This window comes from Saccopteryx bilineata, chromosome 4 (genome assembly GCF_036850765.1).
Source record: "Saccopteryx bilineata isolate mSacBil1 chromosome 4, mSacBil1_pri_phased_curated, whole genome shotgun sequence".
NCBI classification, from domain to species: domain Eukaryota; kingdom Metazoa; phylum Chordata; class Mammalia; order Chiroptera; family Emballonuridae; genus Saccopteryx; species Saccopteryx bilineata.
Window position 1 is genome coordinate 136,587,725 of NC_089493.1, and position 19,648 is coordinate 136,607,372.

A 19,648-nucleotide genomic window follows, 5' to 3' on the forward strand; every position below is an offset into this window, starting at 1 on the left:
GAGTTCTGTGATCTAGGACCTGTGCCAGGCACATAGCCAAGAACAGGACAAACATGGGTCCCTGCCCTCATGGAGGGGATGGCAGAGGCTCAGGACAAAGCAGCACCAGTCCCAGGTCCTGTCCAGTAAACGCTGAGCTGAGCCTCTATCCCCATCGTCCTATCTGTCTGATTCAGAGGCCCGCTATCTAAGCATGCTATTCGCTGTCTCTGCAAAGTGCGAAGGGGCTGGGGGACCACCCAGCCTGTGAAACATCGGACTGTGAATGGGCCTGTGCAGGACCACCCAGTGTCAGCTGACCCACAGGCAGGTATAGCCACATAAGTGAGACCAGAAGAACGCCCAGCCGAGCACAGTTCCAGGACAGATCCACCAAATTGTGAACTAATTAATGGTGGTTTTAGGCCAAAGTTTGGAGTGGTTTCTTATTCAGCAATGAGCACAGATAAACGCACAAAGGCCTCTTACGAAAACTCCCAATAGTTCCTGCCTGCCTCTGTACTGTCACTGTTTTGGACTAAACTGTGTCCCTCCCCAAATCCGTATGTTCAAGCTCCAACGCCAAGACCTCGGAATGCAATTGTATTTGGAAATAAAGTATTTAAAACAGACAGTCAAGATAAAATTAGGTCATTAGGGTAGGCCTTAGTCAACATGACTGGTGTCCTTATAAGAGGAGATTAGGACACAGACACACAGAGGGACAACCATGTGTGGACACAGGGAGAAGACAGTCATCACACACCAAGGAAAGAAGTCTCAGGAGAAGCCAACTTTGCCACCACCTTGACCTCAAAATTTCAACTGCTAGAACTGTAAGAAAATAAAATTCTGTTTTCTAAGCCACCAGTGTTTGGCATGAAGTTAGAGCAGCCCTAGCCAATCACAGAGTCACCAAAACTCATGAAAAGACACTGGATCACAAGAACCCTGCACCCACATAAACTTAGAGATGCCCAACCTGAGCCCCCGGGGCCCTGAGCCTGGATCTTTCCCTGTGTGTACCCCTTGGAGGCCTCTCTGACCTTAAAGACGCTTGAGCCACAGTGCAGCCCAGACTGGATACCCTTGTACCCTCTGCCTTTGCTGTGTCCCACAGGAAGCAGGATGGTAGGTGACGAGGCAGCCCAAGGGTTAGCTGCCCCACCTCTGACATGCAGTACTGGTGGTAGTGTAGGCCAGGGGTCCCCAAACTACGGCCCGCGACGGCCTTTTACCCGGCCCCCGTCGCACTTATGGGGATTCAGCTGGTTCCTGATTCATTTCAATTGTAAGCGCTTTGGCACTTACAACTGAAATAATGCACCTGCTGCTATACAGGAACTCTTTCCTGTATTGCGCTCGGTGCTCACTGTCCTACCTAGATGATCACGTCGCGACGTTGTAGCACGCGACGTGCGTATCTAGGCCTGACAGACTGAAGACCGAGGCGTCGGGTCCACAGCGCGGCAGCGGCTGCCGCACTAGGTAAGTATATTTTTTATTTATTTTTTAATTGGATTTTAAAAATGGACCTACATTGTGGGCAGAGACCTGAACCTACATGGGAGGCAGAGACCTGGATCTACATGGGGGGCAGAGGCCTGGATCTACATGGGAGGCAGAGACTTGGACCTACATGAGGGGCAGAGACCTAGATCTACATGGGGGGGGCAGAGACCTGGACCTATATGGGGACAGAGGGCATGGACCTACATAGGGGGCAGAGACCTGGATCTACATGAGGGCAGAAACCTGGACCTACATGGGGGGGGGGGCAGAGGGCATGGACCTACATGGGAGGCAGAGACCTGGATCTACATGAGGGCAGAGACCTGGACCTACATGGGGGGCAGAGGGCATGGACCTACATGGGGGGGGCAGAAGGCATGGACCTACATTGTGAGCAGAAACCTGGACCTACATGGGAGGCAGAGGCCTGGACCTACATGAAGGGCAGAGAGCATAGGACCTATATGGAGGGGCAGAGAGCATATATATATTGGTATTTAACTATTATCAATTTGGAATCCCTAGGAAACAATGACGTCAAAAAAGAGAAAAATTGACTCAGAGTGTAGGATATTCTAAGAACAGTGGACTTATGATTACTTTTTCATGTAGTACAAGGAAAAAGCTGTGTGTTTGATATGTCAGAATATAGTGTCTGTGTTCAAAGAGTATAATTTGCGTCGACACTATCAAACTCAACATAAAGATAAATATGATTGGTTGGAGATGTGAGAAAAGATAAAATATTAAAACTGAAAAATTCATTGTCAACTCAGCAAAATACTTTTGTGAAGCAGAAGCAGCTAAATATTTCATCACTGCGAGCAAGTTTTCAAGTTGCCAAGCTAATAGCGTGCGCTGGCAGACCATTCGTGGAGGGAGAATTTGTTAAAGAGTGCCTTCTTTCTGTTGCCAAAGAGATGTGTCCAGAAAAGGCAGACTTATTTAGTACAGTTAGTCTTTCAGGATCTACAATAACAGGAAGGATTGAAGAAATGGGGGACAATTTGCATCAGCATTTGCAAAACTCTGCGAGAAAACTTTCTTATTTTTCCTTGGCACTCGACGAGAGCAATGATGTTTGTGATTCTGCACAACTTCTAATTTTTATTCCTGGGATGAATGACAATTTAGAAGTCACAGAAGAGCTTGCTGCACTGCAAAGCATCAAAGGAACAACTACGGGAGAGGATATCTATGAAAAGGTTTCCCAAACTGTGAAGGATTTGGAGCTGGACTGGGCTAAACTATCCAGTGTGACAACTGATGGTGCGCCTAGTATAGTGGGGCCTAAGAAAGGAGTAATTGCTCGCATTAACCTAGAGAGGGACAAACTTAACCATTCTCATCCAATAGCCATACACTGCCTCATCCACCAACAAGCCTTATGTAGTAAATCACTGAAGTGGGACTCTGTTATGAAAATTGTGGTATGTTGTGTTAACTTCATTAGAACTAATGCACTAAACCACAGGCAATTTCAGGAATTTCTGTCTGAGCTAAATGTGGCCTATGAAGATGTTCTGTACTACACCGAAGTCTGTTGGCTGAGTCGAGGGAGAGTTTTGAGACATTTCTATGACTTACTTCCACAGATTACAGCTTTTATGCTTTCAAAAAACAAAGAAGTACCAGAGCTCAATGATGCAGAATGGAAATGGCACCTCACTTTTCTGACAGATGTAACAGAGCTACTCAACAGTTTCAATGTGCAACTTCAAGGAAAAGGGAAGCTCATCTGTGATATGCAATCACATGTAAAAGCATTTGAAGTAAAATCAGGCCTCCTTATTAAACAAGTGAAGGAGGAAAATTTCTGCCATCTCCCTTTAACTCAAAATCTGTTAGCGGAAAAACCCTTGATTGCATTCCCAAAAGAAGTATGTGTGGATTCACTGGAAAAGTTGGAAAAGGAGTTCCAATTTAGATTTAAAGAGCTTCATCTCTATGAACAGGACATTCAGCTTTTCCGTAACCCATTTTCTATTGACAGTTGAAAATGTGGATTCAATTTACCAAGTGGAACTGGCTGAACTGCAGAATTGTGACTCTCTGAAAGACGCATTCAAGTCAAACAACTCGCCTAATTTCTATGCCTCTCTCTCATCAGAGACATATCCTAATATCAGGAACCATGCTCTTAAAATGTCAACAATTTTTGGCAGCACTTATGTCTGCGAACAGACATTTTCTAGGATGAAAAATTTAAAATGCCCAACCCGATCTAGACTAACCGATGAACACTTGCATCATTTGTTGTGGCTAGCAGTGACAAATATGGAACCGGACATCGACTATCTGATTAGCCAAAAGCAAGCCCATAGTTCCCATTGAAATGTTGGTAAGTTTGTCGATTAAAATTTACTTGTTCTTTATTTTAAATATTGTATTTGTTCCTGTTTTGTTTTTTTACTTTAAAATAAGATGTGTGCGGTGTGCATAGAGATTGTCATAGTTTTTTTAGTCCGGCCCTTCAACAGTCTGAGGGCCAGTGAACTGGCCCCCTGTGTAAAAAGTTTGGGGACCCCTGGTGTAGGCAGTGAGCTAGTTATTTTTTATTTAAATTTTTTATTTATTCATTTTAGAGAGGAGAGGGAGAGACAGAGAGAGAGAGAGAGAGGAGAGACAGAGAGAAGAGGGGAGGAGCAGGAAGCATCAACTCCCATATGTGCCTTGACCAGGCAAGCCCAGGGTTTCGAACCAGCGACCTCAGCATTTCCAGGTCGACGCTTTATCCACTGCGCCACCACAGGTCAGGCCGGCAGTGAGCTAGTTATTAAGAGAGAAGAAAGTAGTCGGAAGGAGTCAAAATATTAAAGTTTAATAAAAGGAGGGCCTGCTTCAGTAGGAAACTGCAACCTCACATTTAGCTTTATTTTCTAGAAGGCTAAAAGCATTCATAAGCCCAACTGCACATTTCAAGAATCCAGCCCTGGCCGGTTGGCTCAGTGGTAGAGCGTTGGCCTGGCATGCAGAGGTCTCGGGTTCAATTCCCGGCCAGGGCACATAGGAGAAGCGTCCATCTGCTTCTCCACCCCTCCCCCTCTCCTTCCTCTCTGTCTCTCTCTTCCCCTCCCACAGCGAGGCTCCATTGGAGCAAAGATGGCCCAGGCGCTGGGGATGGCTCCTTGGCCTCTGCCCCAGGCGCTAGAGTGGCTCTGGTCACGACAGAGTGACGCCCCGGAGGGGCAGAGCATCGCCCCCTGGTGGGCGTGCCGGATGGATCCCGGTCGGGCACATGTGGGAGTCTGTCTGACTGTCTCTCCCGGTTTCCAGCTTCAGAAAAATACAAAAAAAAAAAAGAAAAAAGAATCCATTATGTCCTCAGAGTCCATGTAGCCTCACCCCTCTGGACTCAGGTTTGGGAGTTTCCCCAAAAGGACTGCTGTCCGCTGCTGGGGGAAGTGAAGGGGAAATTCTCCCATCTTAGGACATGCACAATGGAAGTCAAAATTGGACAGGAGGCGTGAACACTGGCAGGTCCAGTCACAAGACTGGTTGAGGAGAGAGTCCAACGAAGGCCCAGGAAGCCTCAATATATAGAGGGTAATCTGGAGTCTCGGACAGTGTGCATTTCCACTAATAAATCTTGCCACTACGTTTAAACTTCTCCGTGTTTGTGCAATTGAAATTCTTTCCTTTCAATATTGCAGATTCATTTTCACTGGCAGCAGTACCAACACCACTCCCAAACCGGGGAGGAGGCTCCTTGACCAGTGTTCATTCCCTCCCACCCTGTTCCCCTACACCTTCCCACCTGCACTGACCACCTTTGACAGTTTCTCCATTCTGCCACTCTGACATCTGGGGTCCTGCTTACACGGACAGGACTGATGTGCCCTAGAGATGGTCAAGATTCACCTCGAAACGCCTTTGACATGCAAACCAGCCAATCCAGAGCCCACACCCCAACCTCCTCTATGGAGCTCTCACATTCAGGGCCACTGTCTACCTGCCTTCACCATTTATCACCAAGGGACAGGTGCCAGACAACCAGGGCAGCCCCTGGGTCCCAGAGCCCCCTGAAAGTATTCACAAGCCAGCACCAGAAACCAGAATAAAGGCTCCGCCCATGTTTCCCCCTCCCTCTGCCCCTGACAGACCCTGGTTAACCCTCATGTGGCCTAGAGTAGTATGTGCCTCCTATTTCTAGGGAACTGAGGATAAACATCTTCCTTCATATGCCTGCATGTCTTATTAGACCTGATTAAAACAAATCAAGGGTATCCTTAAAAAAAAACAACCTGTATCCCAAGCCAGCATCCTACTGGGCAATGGAGCTCATATCTTGAAAGTCATTTTTTGATTTTTGCTGCCTGAAGCAGTTCAGAAACTTGTAATGCAGCAGACGCCTTCCCCTGGGAGGGAACAGGTAGGCCTTCCCTACAGGGCTCACTCACTGCCCTTGGGTACAATCAAGTGAAATATGAATGTCGGACTCATGCTCCTACCACCAGCACCACATCCATTCTCAGCAGCCATCAACAGATATGTCCCTGGTACCTCAGAGGGAGCTTGGGCACACCCTCTGTTCTGTGGGCTCCACTATGAAGTGTGGGCTGCTGCCCCAGCAAAACCTGACACCAAACCTTTGTCATGGGTGAACCCACAATTTATGATGGTAAAGCCCAGACTTAGCCATGAGTGGACCTGCCCAGGCCTGCACACTGTCTCCCACCCACCCTATCTTGTCTCTGCTTCTTGTCTTCTTCACCTTATCCACAGTCTCCCATTTTCACTTCCAATTCCCACCTCCCAGCTTGGGCACCAAGTTCAGACACAGCTTTCTGACTCTGACCCTCAGCACTCTCTGGCAAAAGCCCTATGCTCACACCCCCACAGCTGGGCTGCCAGGTTCTTGGCCTTCCCACCCAGTCCACAGGTCCTAGACCAGCTAAATCAACCCATCCTCACAGGTGCCAGACAGCACACATCCAACTGCTCCAAGTGATGGAGTTTCTGCAGCAAGGGGCACATCTCATGTCAACCCTTGACTTTCACTTGACTGGACAGAAGCATTCTGGCCACCCACAGGGAAGGGGGCAGAACTTACCATCACTGGCACTGAGATACTCAGGGTTTGAAGAAGCATACAGTGGTCCCAGTGGCCCATCTGGTTGCCTGGAATAGAAAAAGGGAGGCATTCCACCTTGAGATTCCCACAGGACTTCATGGGTCCCTACAGGCTCCAGGCCTGCCCAGTGCAAACAGCGCCCTTCTCGGCAGCACCCCTGCACCAGGGCCACTCTGGAGCCATCTCATCTAGCTCACAAGAAACAACTGCTAAAGTTTTGGGAAACTTGCAAGCTAGTTGTTGCATATAACCATCATTCAACAATAAATTATATTGGCTTACAATTAAATATATTATATTAAAAGTAAAGGCAACAACAACAAAAAATAAAAGTAAAGGCAACAATATTCAAATATTCAAAACTCACTACTTCCTCATTATCATACTATATCTTACTATGGTCAGCACCCTTAAGGCTATCTATGGCCCCTCATTTGGTTACATGATTGTAAATATATGCACATCCCTGCTCAACTCTGCACTCAGTGACATCACTTCTATAGCCTGAAATTGGTTATGGTGGGAATATTTACACCATGGAGATAGGCAAACACTACAAATCAAGACTTGACTTCTTGTTCTGTTGTTTGTATAGGCTTGAGAAAATGACAGAAAAAAAGAAAGACATTAATTATGCAGATTAAACTTAAATGTGTCATCAGTAGCCATGATATTGCAAATAGCACAAACATTCAGAAAATATTAAATATTTAAGAATTATCTGATTCTGCAAGCTACTCTTTTAACTGACCATATACATCTTATTTCATTTTTGTCCTACTCTTTAACAATACTAAATATCAGTCAACATTCAAGAATACTTGTTTATCATAGATTAACTGTAGATACAAAGGTTCAAGGAAAAAAATCAGCAAAAGCATGCAGTGATGGAATTTATAATTTTCTAGACTGTATACTGTATTACAATCATTATCTGTAAACTGCATACTACACATCCTTTAGATCAGTAAAATTTATAACAAACTTAGATATAGCTGTATCTATATCTATATATCTAGGCTTAGTTTTTCTGGAAAGCTGGTTGTTAGCCATCAGGCACCATACTAACCTCTTCCTCAGGAATAGATAAATACTTCCAATCACAACACTGAAGAGGAAGACAAAGATGAGGGGGCCGATGATAATTTTTGCAACATTTGATGGCACATCTACTGAAACAGAATAAGGAAATACAGGTTTTGTATCAAAATGTGGACATACTACAAATCACATCTACACATATAATGGTGGGCCACACATTTGTCCCCGTCTTCTGTCCCTGAGCCTCTCTGCTGGTCTCCTAGGCCCTTATTTCTCAGCAGTCCTGAAACAATATTTGGCTCCTGGGGCTAATAGGAGGGTGACATGACATGTCCTGATCAACGAGGAGAGGACATGGCAGCCTGTGTCCAGGACCCTCCTGGCCCTTGTCCTATGTGTCTCTTCATTTGGGTTGTCCTGACTTATATCCTTTACAATAAAATTGTCTTTGTAATTATAGCACTTTCCTGTGTTCTGTGAGCCCTTATAGCAAATGCTCTAATAGGAAGGGGTCATGGGAACCCCTGAATTTGTGGCCAGTTGGTCAGAAATGCAAGTAGCCTGGAGAAAGCCCAAATTTACATCTGGCATCTAAGTGAGAGTAGTCTTATTGGAAACCATGCTCTTAAACTTGTGGGTTCTGTGCTAACTCCAGTGCATAGTGTCAGAATCACAGTGTAGGGCACTCGGGTGGTACCAAAACTCTCATCCTAGTCCTGACCCTGATCAGGACCATCCCAGCAAGACTCACCCCTAACCTTCCACACTCCCACTGTGCCAGGTATGTGGCATCCAGCCAGCCAAGCAGAAGCCACATCTCACCCCTCTCCACCAAGCCCCCACTCCTCCTGGTCTAGAATCTCCCCTCCTTCCAAGTAATTTGTTTGCTCACTTATTCTAGTGTTGGGGTTCCTACCACATGCCAGACTAAACATACTCTTTTGCCCCCACTTGTACATTCTTCCCAGTCTCGGTCAAGATGTCACCACTTCCAGGAAGCACTCCCTGACCAGCTCAGCCTTCCCTACCTCTCCCAACTCCTGTTCACAGTGTGTCCAGCTGGCCCACTGGTGGCACTTACTGCATGAACATCAAGAGTACACCCCAGGCAGAGTAGAGAAGCTCTCACTTCCTCCACTGGAGGATATGGCCTAGCTAATAATAAAGATCTAAACACTAGGTCACCAGAACTGATGTGTTTATCAGACTCGCCCTGTGCCGTCCACACGACTTCCATGATGTCACTGAAATCTCCCTTCACTTCTAGAGGTAATCTTATTATTATCCCCATGGACAGATGAGGACGTACAAGGTCAGAGAAGACAAGAACCTTGTGCCAGTCACACAGCAGCAGCCAGTTGACCCAGAGGTCAAGTCCAGGGCTAGCAGGCATAGCCTCTAACCACCCCCACACTATTCTCTATAATGTCTGCTGTTCCTAGCAGTAAGCACAGACCCAAATTGTCCAAGTCACCATGCAGACTCACAATAGTCTGTCACGTAGAAATAAGTAGCTTCTGTCCAGGAGCCGTTGCCTGCCAGGGAGGTGGCCCGTACTCTTACGCTGTAGTTCCCGGGGGACAGCCCACGCAGCCTGCAGCCTTGCTCCAGGGCAAAGTGCCTGCGGGAGACGCAGAGGTGCAGCTCCTGGAAGACAGGAGGGGAGCAGGGTGAAGGGGGCTGGGTTCGGTACATTCAGGAGCATCAAGCCAGGGCAGGAATGTCATGGTCAGGATCTGCTCAGAAATGACACACCAGGAGTTAAAGCACAACCAGAGTACAACATGCATGAAACTTCGAGACTTCTAGAATTTTAGAACCTTAGCTCTACAGACAAGGAAGCAGAAACAGAGGTTATCGTGATTGATAACAGTCAATTTTCCTAAACCACAGCCAACCATTTGACCTAGATCATTTCATTTAATTCTTAAAACAATCCCATGGTGTAGTCTCTCCTTAGAGACTAGGCAAGTGAGGCTTAGGGCAGAGTTGGCAAACTTCTGCGGTAAAGGGCAAGATAGGGAATATTTTCAGCTTCAAGGGGCCTGACAGTCACTGTCACCAACTCAACCTTGCCATCAAAAGCAGCAAAAGCAACCAGAGACAAATCCTAAATCTGTGACATCTGTAAATGAACAAGCATGGAAGAGTGTCCATAAAACACGGTGGAGGCTGAAAGTTGAACTTCACATAATTTACATGCATCATGCAATACTATGCTTCTCACTTTTTTCTCAAGCATTTTTAGACATGGAAGCAGTTCTTAGCTCACAACCTGTACAGAATCAGGCATACAAAAATAGTCGCCCAGTCCTGGCTGAGGATGTGAAATGATTCATCAGAGATCTAGCTTGTGAATGGCTGCCCCGAACTACCTGGCTCCGAAACTTCTTGTAACCACTGTGGGATACTTTCCCCAGGCCTCCAGACAAGTCTCAGAAGGGCAGGAAAGAAGGGACCAGCATTGCCTAAATCAGGGGTCCCAAACTTTTTACACAGGGGGCCAGTTCACTGTCCCTCAGACCGTTGGAGGGCCAGACTATAAAAAAAACTATGAACAAATCCCTATGCACACTGCACATATCTTATTTTAAAGTAAAAAAACAAAACGGGAACAAATACAATATTTAAAATAAAGAACAAGTAAATTTAAATCAACAAACTGACCAGTATTTCAATGGGAACTATGGGTTTGCTTTTGGCTAATGAGATGGTCAATGTGCTCCTCTCAATGACCACCAATGAAAGAGGTGCTTCTTCCAGAAGTGCGGAGGAGGGCGGATAAATGGCCTCAGGGGACCTCAGGGGGCAGCATGCTGCCCGCGGGCGGCCCGTAGTTTGGGGACCCCTGGCCTAAATCACATTTCAGGCCTTTCCCCTATACCTCCTGGCTCCTGCCTCATCAGAACCAGAAGAACACATGGGCTTAATTTCTTAAGAACATATTTAAATTCTCCTTTCTTCCTTACCCTTTATTACCTTTCTTCTACCTTCATTTAAAAAGTTGGGGATCTATCTAAATGTCTGATAAAAGAGAGAAGATAATCATATACACCCTGGTGATAAACATTTAAACAGAGATAACCCCAGAGCTTATCAGGAAAGGCCTGAGGCTTACAGGGCCAAATTCTGAAAACTTTCCAAAACAATTCTGAGCTCATCAGGCATGCAGAAAGCTGGCCTGGAAAATTTCAGCTTATCAGGTGACAACAGCAGCTAGAAAACAAATCAGGCTGGAGGTGGGGCTGGGAGCTCTAGTCCAAAGGTTCTTCCAAGAAGGATGAGTCACCAAGTAGAAGGGGATAAATAAGCAAACATAGAATCCAAAGGTAACAAGTATCCAGAACAAAGGGGACACCATCCTCCAGCCTTACTTGGCCCAGGTGCCTTGAGGGGGGGTACTGAGAAGGGAGCACAATGGAAGGACCTAGAACTTGATATAGCTCTCCCCATTCACACACACACACACACACACACACACACACACACACACACACACGAGGATTTTGTAAAGCTGGCAAAGTCATAATGGTGTAAAAAATATTTTTATCTTGCTTTGTAATTTGGAGATCATTGACCAGTCTTGTCTAAGAAAAGGTTTTTTAAAAAGTTACTGTAACCTCTCACTCTCTCTTAATTTCCCCCCATCCCTAAATGTTGAATTTCCCCTAACTGTTGAAAAGGGCTCGTCTGTCTGGATTCGGAGCAGGGGCAGGCAGGGCCGAGGCTGGTGGGGATTCATGGTGGGAATTATCATTGGTGACCTTTGGGCTCCAGGAACAGGACAGGCAAGCCAAGCAGAGGCAACTGGAAGAACATAGGATCAGGTCCGATGCCAACAGGTACCTAATAGGTTTCAGTTCTTCAGGTTACGAACATAGGTTTCATTTCTTTAAGTTTCAATTTGTCTTTCCCCACCATTTTGTAAATTCCAACCGTTTGTTCTACTCTATCACCCTTTGACATCTACTTCTATATAAGGTAATACTTCGTACTAAGTTAAAACTTCCGCAGAACAGCCTAACTACTCTACCAATGACAGGCCGGCTTGTATCCTCCTTCCTCCCCTAAATGCTTTTAAAATTACTGTGCATAAACCAGGCTGCTCTCCCTTACAAGACAGCCCAGCAGGTCTTCTCTCAATAAAGCCTGTTACACTGGTCTTTCGGACTCCGATTGATTCTATCAGTAACTAGAGGTCCCAGTTTACCGGGGAATAAAGCGTTCCTAGGATGCAGGGTTTCAGTGCTCAAGCCTGGAGAATTCCAGGCAGATGGGATGGAGACAGCAGGACTAAATCAAGGATGTTTGGTCTCCAGTAGAAACACATGTTGCTTACTGCACAGAATCAATATTCTCCTCCATGCTACCAACAACACCTCAGATTCCCTTGGAAGCTGTGCTTCCCCCCACACTGGTTTCAGGGCCTACCCTGACATCCTGAAATTGAAGAGTCCCATTGGGGAAGGGCACAACTCAGACCCAACACACAATGGGCACAATGAGCCATCACAGAAATGCAAACCAAGATGACAATGAGATACCACTTCACACTCACTAGCAATGGCTATAATAAAAAGATAGACCAGAGCAGGGTTGGGCAAGAATGTTCAGAAATTGAAACCCTCATACACTGCTGGCAGAAATATAAAATGGTACAGCAAGCTGCTTTAAGCCAGTTAAAAGTTAAATGTAGAGTTTCCATATGATCCATGAATTCCACTCCTAGGTATGTACCCAAGAGAATTGAAAACATACACCCACACAAAATCTTGTATATGACTGTTCATAGCAGCATGATTCCTAAAAGCCAAAAGGTAGAAATAACCCACATGTCCATGGATAGATGAATGGATAAACAAAATGTGGTCTATCCATTCAATGGAATATTATTCAGTCATAAAAATGTATAGAGTACTGATATAAGCTACAGTGTGGATGAACTTTGAAAACATTATGCTAATGAAAGAAGCCAGTGACAAAAGGCCACATACTGTATGATCCATTCATATGATATGTCCAGAGCAGGGAAATTCAGAGACAGAAAGTGGAACTAAAGAGAAAAGAAGCTGAGATGATTTGATGGGGAGGGTGATGGCTAAAGTGAGGGTGAGATTTCTTTTGGGGGGGATGAAAATATTCTGAAATCGACTGTGGTGACAGGTACTGTAAATACACTAAAAACCACTGAACTGTGCATGTTAAATAGGTGGATTGTGTGGTATATGAATGCATCTCAATTCTGATGAGGGTTTCTTAACTGCTGGTAGAAGGTGAAGATCTAAACCCAGAGCCTCTAATCTCAACCTCTACATTATACTGAACAAAGGTCTTCCTATACCCCATGTAAAAGGTCACACACTTGCCCATTTTAAGGATAGACTAATTTTTATGTATCTATTTCCATTTCCAACAGACATATGTCTCGTGGCTTGTACTTTTTGTCAGAGATGAAAATCTTATGAATAAAGTTTTATACCTCCTCCTAATTTTGAATTATTTCTTTAGGACATGTGGGATTAATGTATATAGAGTAAGATATTAATAAAATTACAGGAATGACTCTCTACGAGCCCCGCCTCCCTTTCCGCAACCCTGAGAGGTCCCCTTCTATACTGATGCCAGGCTTGGCCGTTGTACTCACATTGAAGCACATTCTTCTTTGTTTCTTTTTACAACTCTCAGACCACAGGTCATAGTTTGCTGATTTCAGTTTTAAATCATTGTCAAAGCTGACTATTTGGGATCCAAGGGTAGATGTGGTCCCAGGAGAGGTCAACAAAGGAGGCCCCCTGTCCTTTCTGGCTTGAGGAAGCCATGCTATACCCACCTGGTTACAGGGATCATCAAGATTTTCCAAGAAATCGGTTTTGTTATAACCTCTGTTAGGTGTTGGCAAACTATGACCCACAGGCTAAATATGGCCCACTGCTTATTTTTGTAAATAAAATTTTATTGGCATATACCACACCCACTCATTTACACACCATCTAGGGCAGTGGTAGTCAACCTGGTCCCTACTGCCCACTAGTGGGCGTTCCAGCCTTCATAGTGGGCGGTAGCGGAGCAACCAAAGTATAAATAAAAAGATAGATTTAACTATAGTAAGTTGTTTTATAAAGATTTATTCTGCCAAACTTAGCAAAAATCTGACATAAAGTACTTGGTAAGTAATTATTATTATATGCTTTAACTTGCTATAACTCTGCTTTATAAATTTTATAAAGTAAAGTTTCTTCCCTACTTTATAAATCACCATTACTGCGGAACCAGTGGGCGGTTAGAAAACTTTACTACTGACAGAGATACAAAAGTAGGTGGTAGGTATAAAAAGGTTGACTACCCCTGATCTAGATGGTGGTTTTGGAGCTACAATGGCAGAGCTGAGTATTTGCAACAGAGACTGTCTGGCCACAAAGCCAAACATATTTACTATCTGACCCTTTGCAGAAGAAAGCTGCCAAGCCCTGGATTAGAACATCAGATAGGCTTGGGTTTGAATTCTGACTCTATTCTTAAGACCTTGGACACAATTTAAATACCAGAAGCCTCAGTACCAAGCTCACTGAGTTATTCTGAGGATTTATTGCACTTCATCAGACCCAAGAGACATATTATCTTCACATTATGACATTTATGAAAACGGAAAATGCCTTAGAGGCAGCGCTACCACCCAGGCAGAGGTGGCAGCACCTTTCTGTTTCTTAGTGGTCCATAAAAATAATGGGGCTTCTCATCATGTCTTAGATGTGGTAAATACAATAAACGAAACTCCTTGGATAGCTTAGCTACTGTCTTCCCCTAGATCCCATGTCTTGTGCATCTCGGTGTTCACCCATAACCCTGCACAGGGTCTGGTAGTAAAAAGAGAAACCCGACAAAAAAGTCACTTATTAAGGTTTGAAGTTACATATTCCCAGACTCAGATAACTCTCTCTAAAGTGAGATGAGTCTTCTCTCATGCCAGGAAGAACACAAGTGCAGGCAGCCATCATTCAACATGTAGGGCAGAGCTGAAAAGCAACATGAGAAACTGATGAATGAAGTCTGTGGCTTGGTTTTCTGATCCATCTCCCTGGAAAGATCTGCATCAAGTCTTTGAGCGCTAACAACGAAGCATCTATTGAGGAGTGTCTGGGCCACAATTTAAGAGGAAGGAGGTGCCCAGGTATCAAGGGTCTTACCTCATCACCGTGACGTCGATAACTCACTTCGTACAGCACAATCAGACCATTGGGTTCCCTCGGCTCCTGCCACATCAAATGAACGACGTTGTTCTCGAAGATTTCATGGGTCACGAGGCCAACAATGTCATCTGCCTTGGCTGTAAGGAGCAGTGGTTAGAGGCAAGGACCTGACCCCTGGACCAAATCCCACCTCCACCACTTACCAGCTAGCAAACTTGACCTAGTTACATAACTTTCCTGTGTTCCATTTCTCTCACTGGAGAATGAACATGTACAACTCACCTCACAGGGCTATCCACACATCTGTGTCTGTCTGTCTGATATCCTGTTTTATTTCCCTGGAGAACCCAGACTGACACACAATACATACGTATTTCTTAATTTTTATTTCTGTATGGCTTGTGTATACTTTCTAATGTTTATATAATGGCTCTGTATGGCTAGTGTAATTAAAAACAAGAAAGACCAGACTGTGAGGGCATGATGCCCAGTGAGACAGGCCAGACAGAAATACTGCACGGTCTCACTTACATGGAGAATCTATAAAAGCGGGCCCCCTACAAACAGAGAGCAGACTGTGGTTACCAGGGGCTGGGCAGTGGGGAGATGTTGGTCAAAGGTACAAACTTTCAGTTGTAAGATGAGTAATTCCTGGGTATCTAAAGTATAGCACAGTAATTATAGTTAAAAATACTTGAAGGGTGCTGAGAGTAGAACTTAAATGTTTTTACCACAAAAAACAAAAACCCTGGTAACACTGGATGTAATGGAGGTGTTAGCTGACGTTACAATGGTAGAGGCAGTATTCTTGTATAGTGCACAGAGAAGGGGATCAAATCAACTCGTTATACACCGTGCTACAGAAATGTCCACAATGTTACATGTCAATTGTCTGAATAAAGCTGGAAAAAACAAAAAATAAATTTTAAAATGTTAAAGGCAAACAAGTTAGAGGGTAGAGGGCTTCTCCTGGGTCAGCACAGCTGTCCTGGCCCCACAATGTGCCTTCCCACCTTCAGGCATGGTCCTGGCACTGACGTAGGCTGCCACGCTGCACCTTTCCTCGGGGGAATCCTGGTTGCAAGCCTGCAGCTCGATTCGGTAGCCAGTGAAGTGGCGCAGCCCGGAGATGACCAGCGACTCTTTATTCACCACTTTCTCAAAGGGCCGGTACTCCTCCAAGCTTGTAGGCATGATGGTTGATGAGGTGTTGGGGAAAGCCGGAGCAGTGGGCATGGCCGTCATCACAGTCCCCTTGTCACCAAGGGCCCTGCGTTTCCTCGACGGCCTGTCATGACAGCAAGGTACACACGGTTATGTAATCACCATCTTTAAATAAATTCTGGAGAATAAGAGGTTTATAGTAAAAGCCTGTGGAGCAGTGGGATGTGAGAAAGCCAGTGAATTAAAATGCAAATTGTCAGCAATTACAACCCAGAGCAGCTTTCAAGATGCCCTTTGAAGCATCCGAGGTCGTGAGGCAGGCCAGCCCAGAAAGGGCTGGGGGCTCAAGGGCCACTGTCACAGACACACAACGATGTGCTGGATTTCAGGCGTTCATTTTGCAGAGTAACAGACCACCCAGGGTCAGTGTTAAAAATAAGATGCCAAATGTCTGTAAGAGTCAAACTTTTCAAGATGCCCTGCCAGAATGGTACTTGCCCAATGACCTAAGCTACTGACCGACACCATTAGTTTAAAAAGGAGAAATGTATCTTCTAATTCTTATGACCGGTTAGGCACTGGTGTAATTTGAGTGATTCAACTTCAATTTTTAGAAAAGAATCTTACCACTCAGGTTGGTATGGGCAACTGACATTTTCCTCCATAAAAAACAAAACAAAACAACCCCCCCACCCCACCCCCACTATATTTAAAAATAAATGTTGACAGCCTAAAAGTTTAAAAATACCAAAAAAAGTATAAAGAAAATTCAAATTACTCATCATTCCACTGCTTACTGTTTCCTGTGAGGAATTTTCTCCCTAGAAATATTTTGCATTACTATGATGAGGATCAAGCTAGTTATATCATCAACTTTGTATTTATCAAGTATTTTCCTTAAAACATATCTTAAGCAGAACAGAATTTACATTTTTTCTTTTTCAATATGAAATGAGATTTTTCCTCCTCATTACAAAAGTAGCATATGCTCATTGCAGAAAAGTTGGAAAACTATAAAATATTCCAATTAATGCATGAGCCACAATTTACTTAACCATCCTTCTGTATTTTTAATATGAGTGTTTTTCCTGTTCTTTTATGCTTTATAAATTTTGCTTTGACCATTGTTTGATTGTCTTATTAGGTCCTAAAAGTATATTCCTAGAAGAGAAATCAGTAGGTTATACCTCTTCTTAGGATATATATTCGGCTATGTTTGTATCTGGACCTTTGTACTGACTTCAGGTCTCACCAGTGGCCCTTGAAACTGAATGTCAGCAACACTGAGGGAGGTCAGTGGGGTTTCACTTTCCGATCTTTGTTTTTAAGATTTTCAACCTGAGAGATACATTTTTAAAGCATCACTCTACTCCTTTATTTGTATCTCATCGCATTGTTGAATGAGAACTTTCTCTCTTCACTGCCACTTTGTCTTATTTTTCCAGGAGGTTCCACTGCTTTCATCATTCCTGCTCCTGTGCTATCTATTCACTAAGGATATTAACCCTTTATTGATCATGTGGCACGACTTATTACTGTTTGCCAGTGAGCTTTCTTTAAATGACCTGGAACAGTCTCTTCCATTTATCTGTAAAATTTTATATCTCAGAAATTTTTTTAATTTTTTCTTCACAGGTAATTGTATATGGGGTTACTTAGGTCTTACGGTAATTATGAACAAGCTCTTTCCCCTGTTTTATATACTAATTATTGCAATATATCCATGGGCTTTTTAAATTTTTATTGTCTCTACTTTTCCAAATTCTCATGCTAAGAGTTTCATGGTTCATTTCCTTGGATTTTCAAGTAACAGACCAGAAAAAAGGACAGCTCACTTTTACCAAAAGTGCTAGACAGTAAGTATTTTGCGGTTGGTGGGACATGTGGCTTTTGTCACAACTACTCAATTTTCAATGCCTTTCAAGCCATTGTAGCTTGAAAGCAGCCAGAGACAAATGGAAACAAATGAGCATGGCTGCAATCCCAGCTTCCTGGACAAACAAGCCACCAGCTCCTGGGCCAGTGTTTACCCAGCCTTATACTTGAGTAAGTGCAAATATCAATGACTTTATTCCCCTGCAATCCATTGTCTAACTGCACTAGGTAGATACTGCACTAGAGAAATGTTAAGTAGTAATCATGACATTGGATTCCTTCCAACTCTAACAGGAATAGTTTTAAGAATGATGTTAGCTTAGTTATTAGTTTCATCTAGGTAATACTATATTTACAACTTGTTGCCTCTCCCCATCCCCCTTTCTCTAAATTAGAATTTTGTAACATTTTAAAATGAATTATATGGTTTTCCTTAATAGAAGTCTTGATTAATTAGATTCAATTGTCAGCTCTCCATTGTCAGCTCTCCAGATCTTAAACATCCTTGTACTTCTAAGATGAACAATATTGCCAGCATAGTGTTTCATTTAGGAAAACTGGATCTAAAGTCCCATAGTAGCTGGTCCTGGGTTTTCTTTCAATGTAGCACCATTGTCAGGTTCTGCTAAGAGGTATTATGTTAGTTTCACAAAATAAACTGTAGATTTCCATTTCTTTCTATGCTCTGTAAAATTTCCTTATTTATAGGAAGAAGTTGTTCTTTCAAAGTCAGAAAGAACTCTGTAACACTCTTGGCTGAGTCCTGGGTCTTTTTTTTTTTTTTTAGAAATTTATTTAACATCTTATCTTAGTTTGTTTTCAAGATTATTAGAATATTTAATTTTTCTACTTCTTCTTGAATCAGCTCAGACAAGTTAAAATTTCCCAATTCAATGGAAGTTTCAAATTGCATAACATGATTGTCAAGAGAATGCAAACATATTAAAATCTTCCTTAGACCCTAATTTTAAGTCACCTTCTTTACTTCCAGTTATTTTTTAGTTCTTTTTCCCTTTGATTTTATTTTTAAGTTTGGCCATATTATGTCCCTTCCCTCCCAAACACACTTATATTATTACATTTTAATTTTTTCTTAATTTATTAAACCTTATAAGTCTACTGATTTGCATCAAAGGCCAACTTTACAATATTCTACAAGTTAAAGTATGTGATTCCATTATTTTCAAACAAATGTTAATGAAAATTTCCAATTCTGCTTTGGTCCAATAGATATTGAAGTAATTGACTTTTCATGACCAGGAAGTAAAGTCTTCTATTCAAACCTTTAAAGTCAACTTTCAGTTTTTATTGCACTGCCATCAAAAGACATATGGTCAGGAAACAAACCCTACTTTGGGGTTTACTCATTAAGATTTTCACTGTGGTCTTTTTGTATGAAAAGACCAATAACAACATTCTCAGACGGAAACCAAAGATATATCCATATTCTCAAGATTCAAACATTTCTATCCAGCCACAAGTGGGCCTTGAAAAGAATTACCAAGATGCTAATGCCTCATGAATATTTCAATGAAGAACTGATATCTCAACAACTGAGAACATAAAATGATCTCATCAAACTGGCAACATTTTGTATATGCCAAAAGGATAGTATTCCAAAAGACCACAAACTGGTCACAAAAGACCACCATGACCCAACATCAATTGATCCCTCCACTTCCTACATACATGACATTTTATTACCCACATCCTCACACTAGACCAGTGGTTCTCGACCAGGGTGATTCTGCCTAATATCCTAGCACCCCAGCACTAGGGAAGGAGGGGTGTACTGCACCCGTCTGGATACATTTTT

The 19,648-nt window shown here is 43.4% G+C and overlaps 1 protein-coding gene across 4 annotated transcripts in view; it reads right to left on the reverse strand.

Moving 5' to 3' along the window:
- Positions 1-19,648, reverse strand: part of INSR (insulin receptor) — a 205,119-nt gene that overhangs the window by 29,032 nt on the left and 156,439 nt on the right. For 2 of the 4 annotated variants that reach the window (XM_066278459.1, XM_066278457.1), the window contains 5 exons: positions 15,807-16,081; positions 14,791-14,930; positions 9,094-9,253; positions 7,635-7,737; positions 6,545-6,612 (listed from right to left, as the gene is read on the reverse strand). In XM_066278459.1, coding sequence (XP_066134556.1) covers positions 6,545-6,612; positions 7,635-7,737; positions 9,094-9,253; positions 14,791-14,930; positions 15,807-16,081 — 746 coding nt within the window. The remainder of the gene's footprint in view (positions 1-6,544; positions 6,613-7,634; positions 7,738-9,093; positions 9,254-14,790; positions 14,931-15,806; positions 16,082-19,648) is intronic. The other 2 variants (XM_066278458.1, XM_066278460.1) reach the window with 1 other exon arrangement.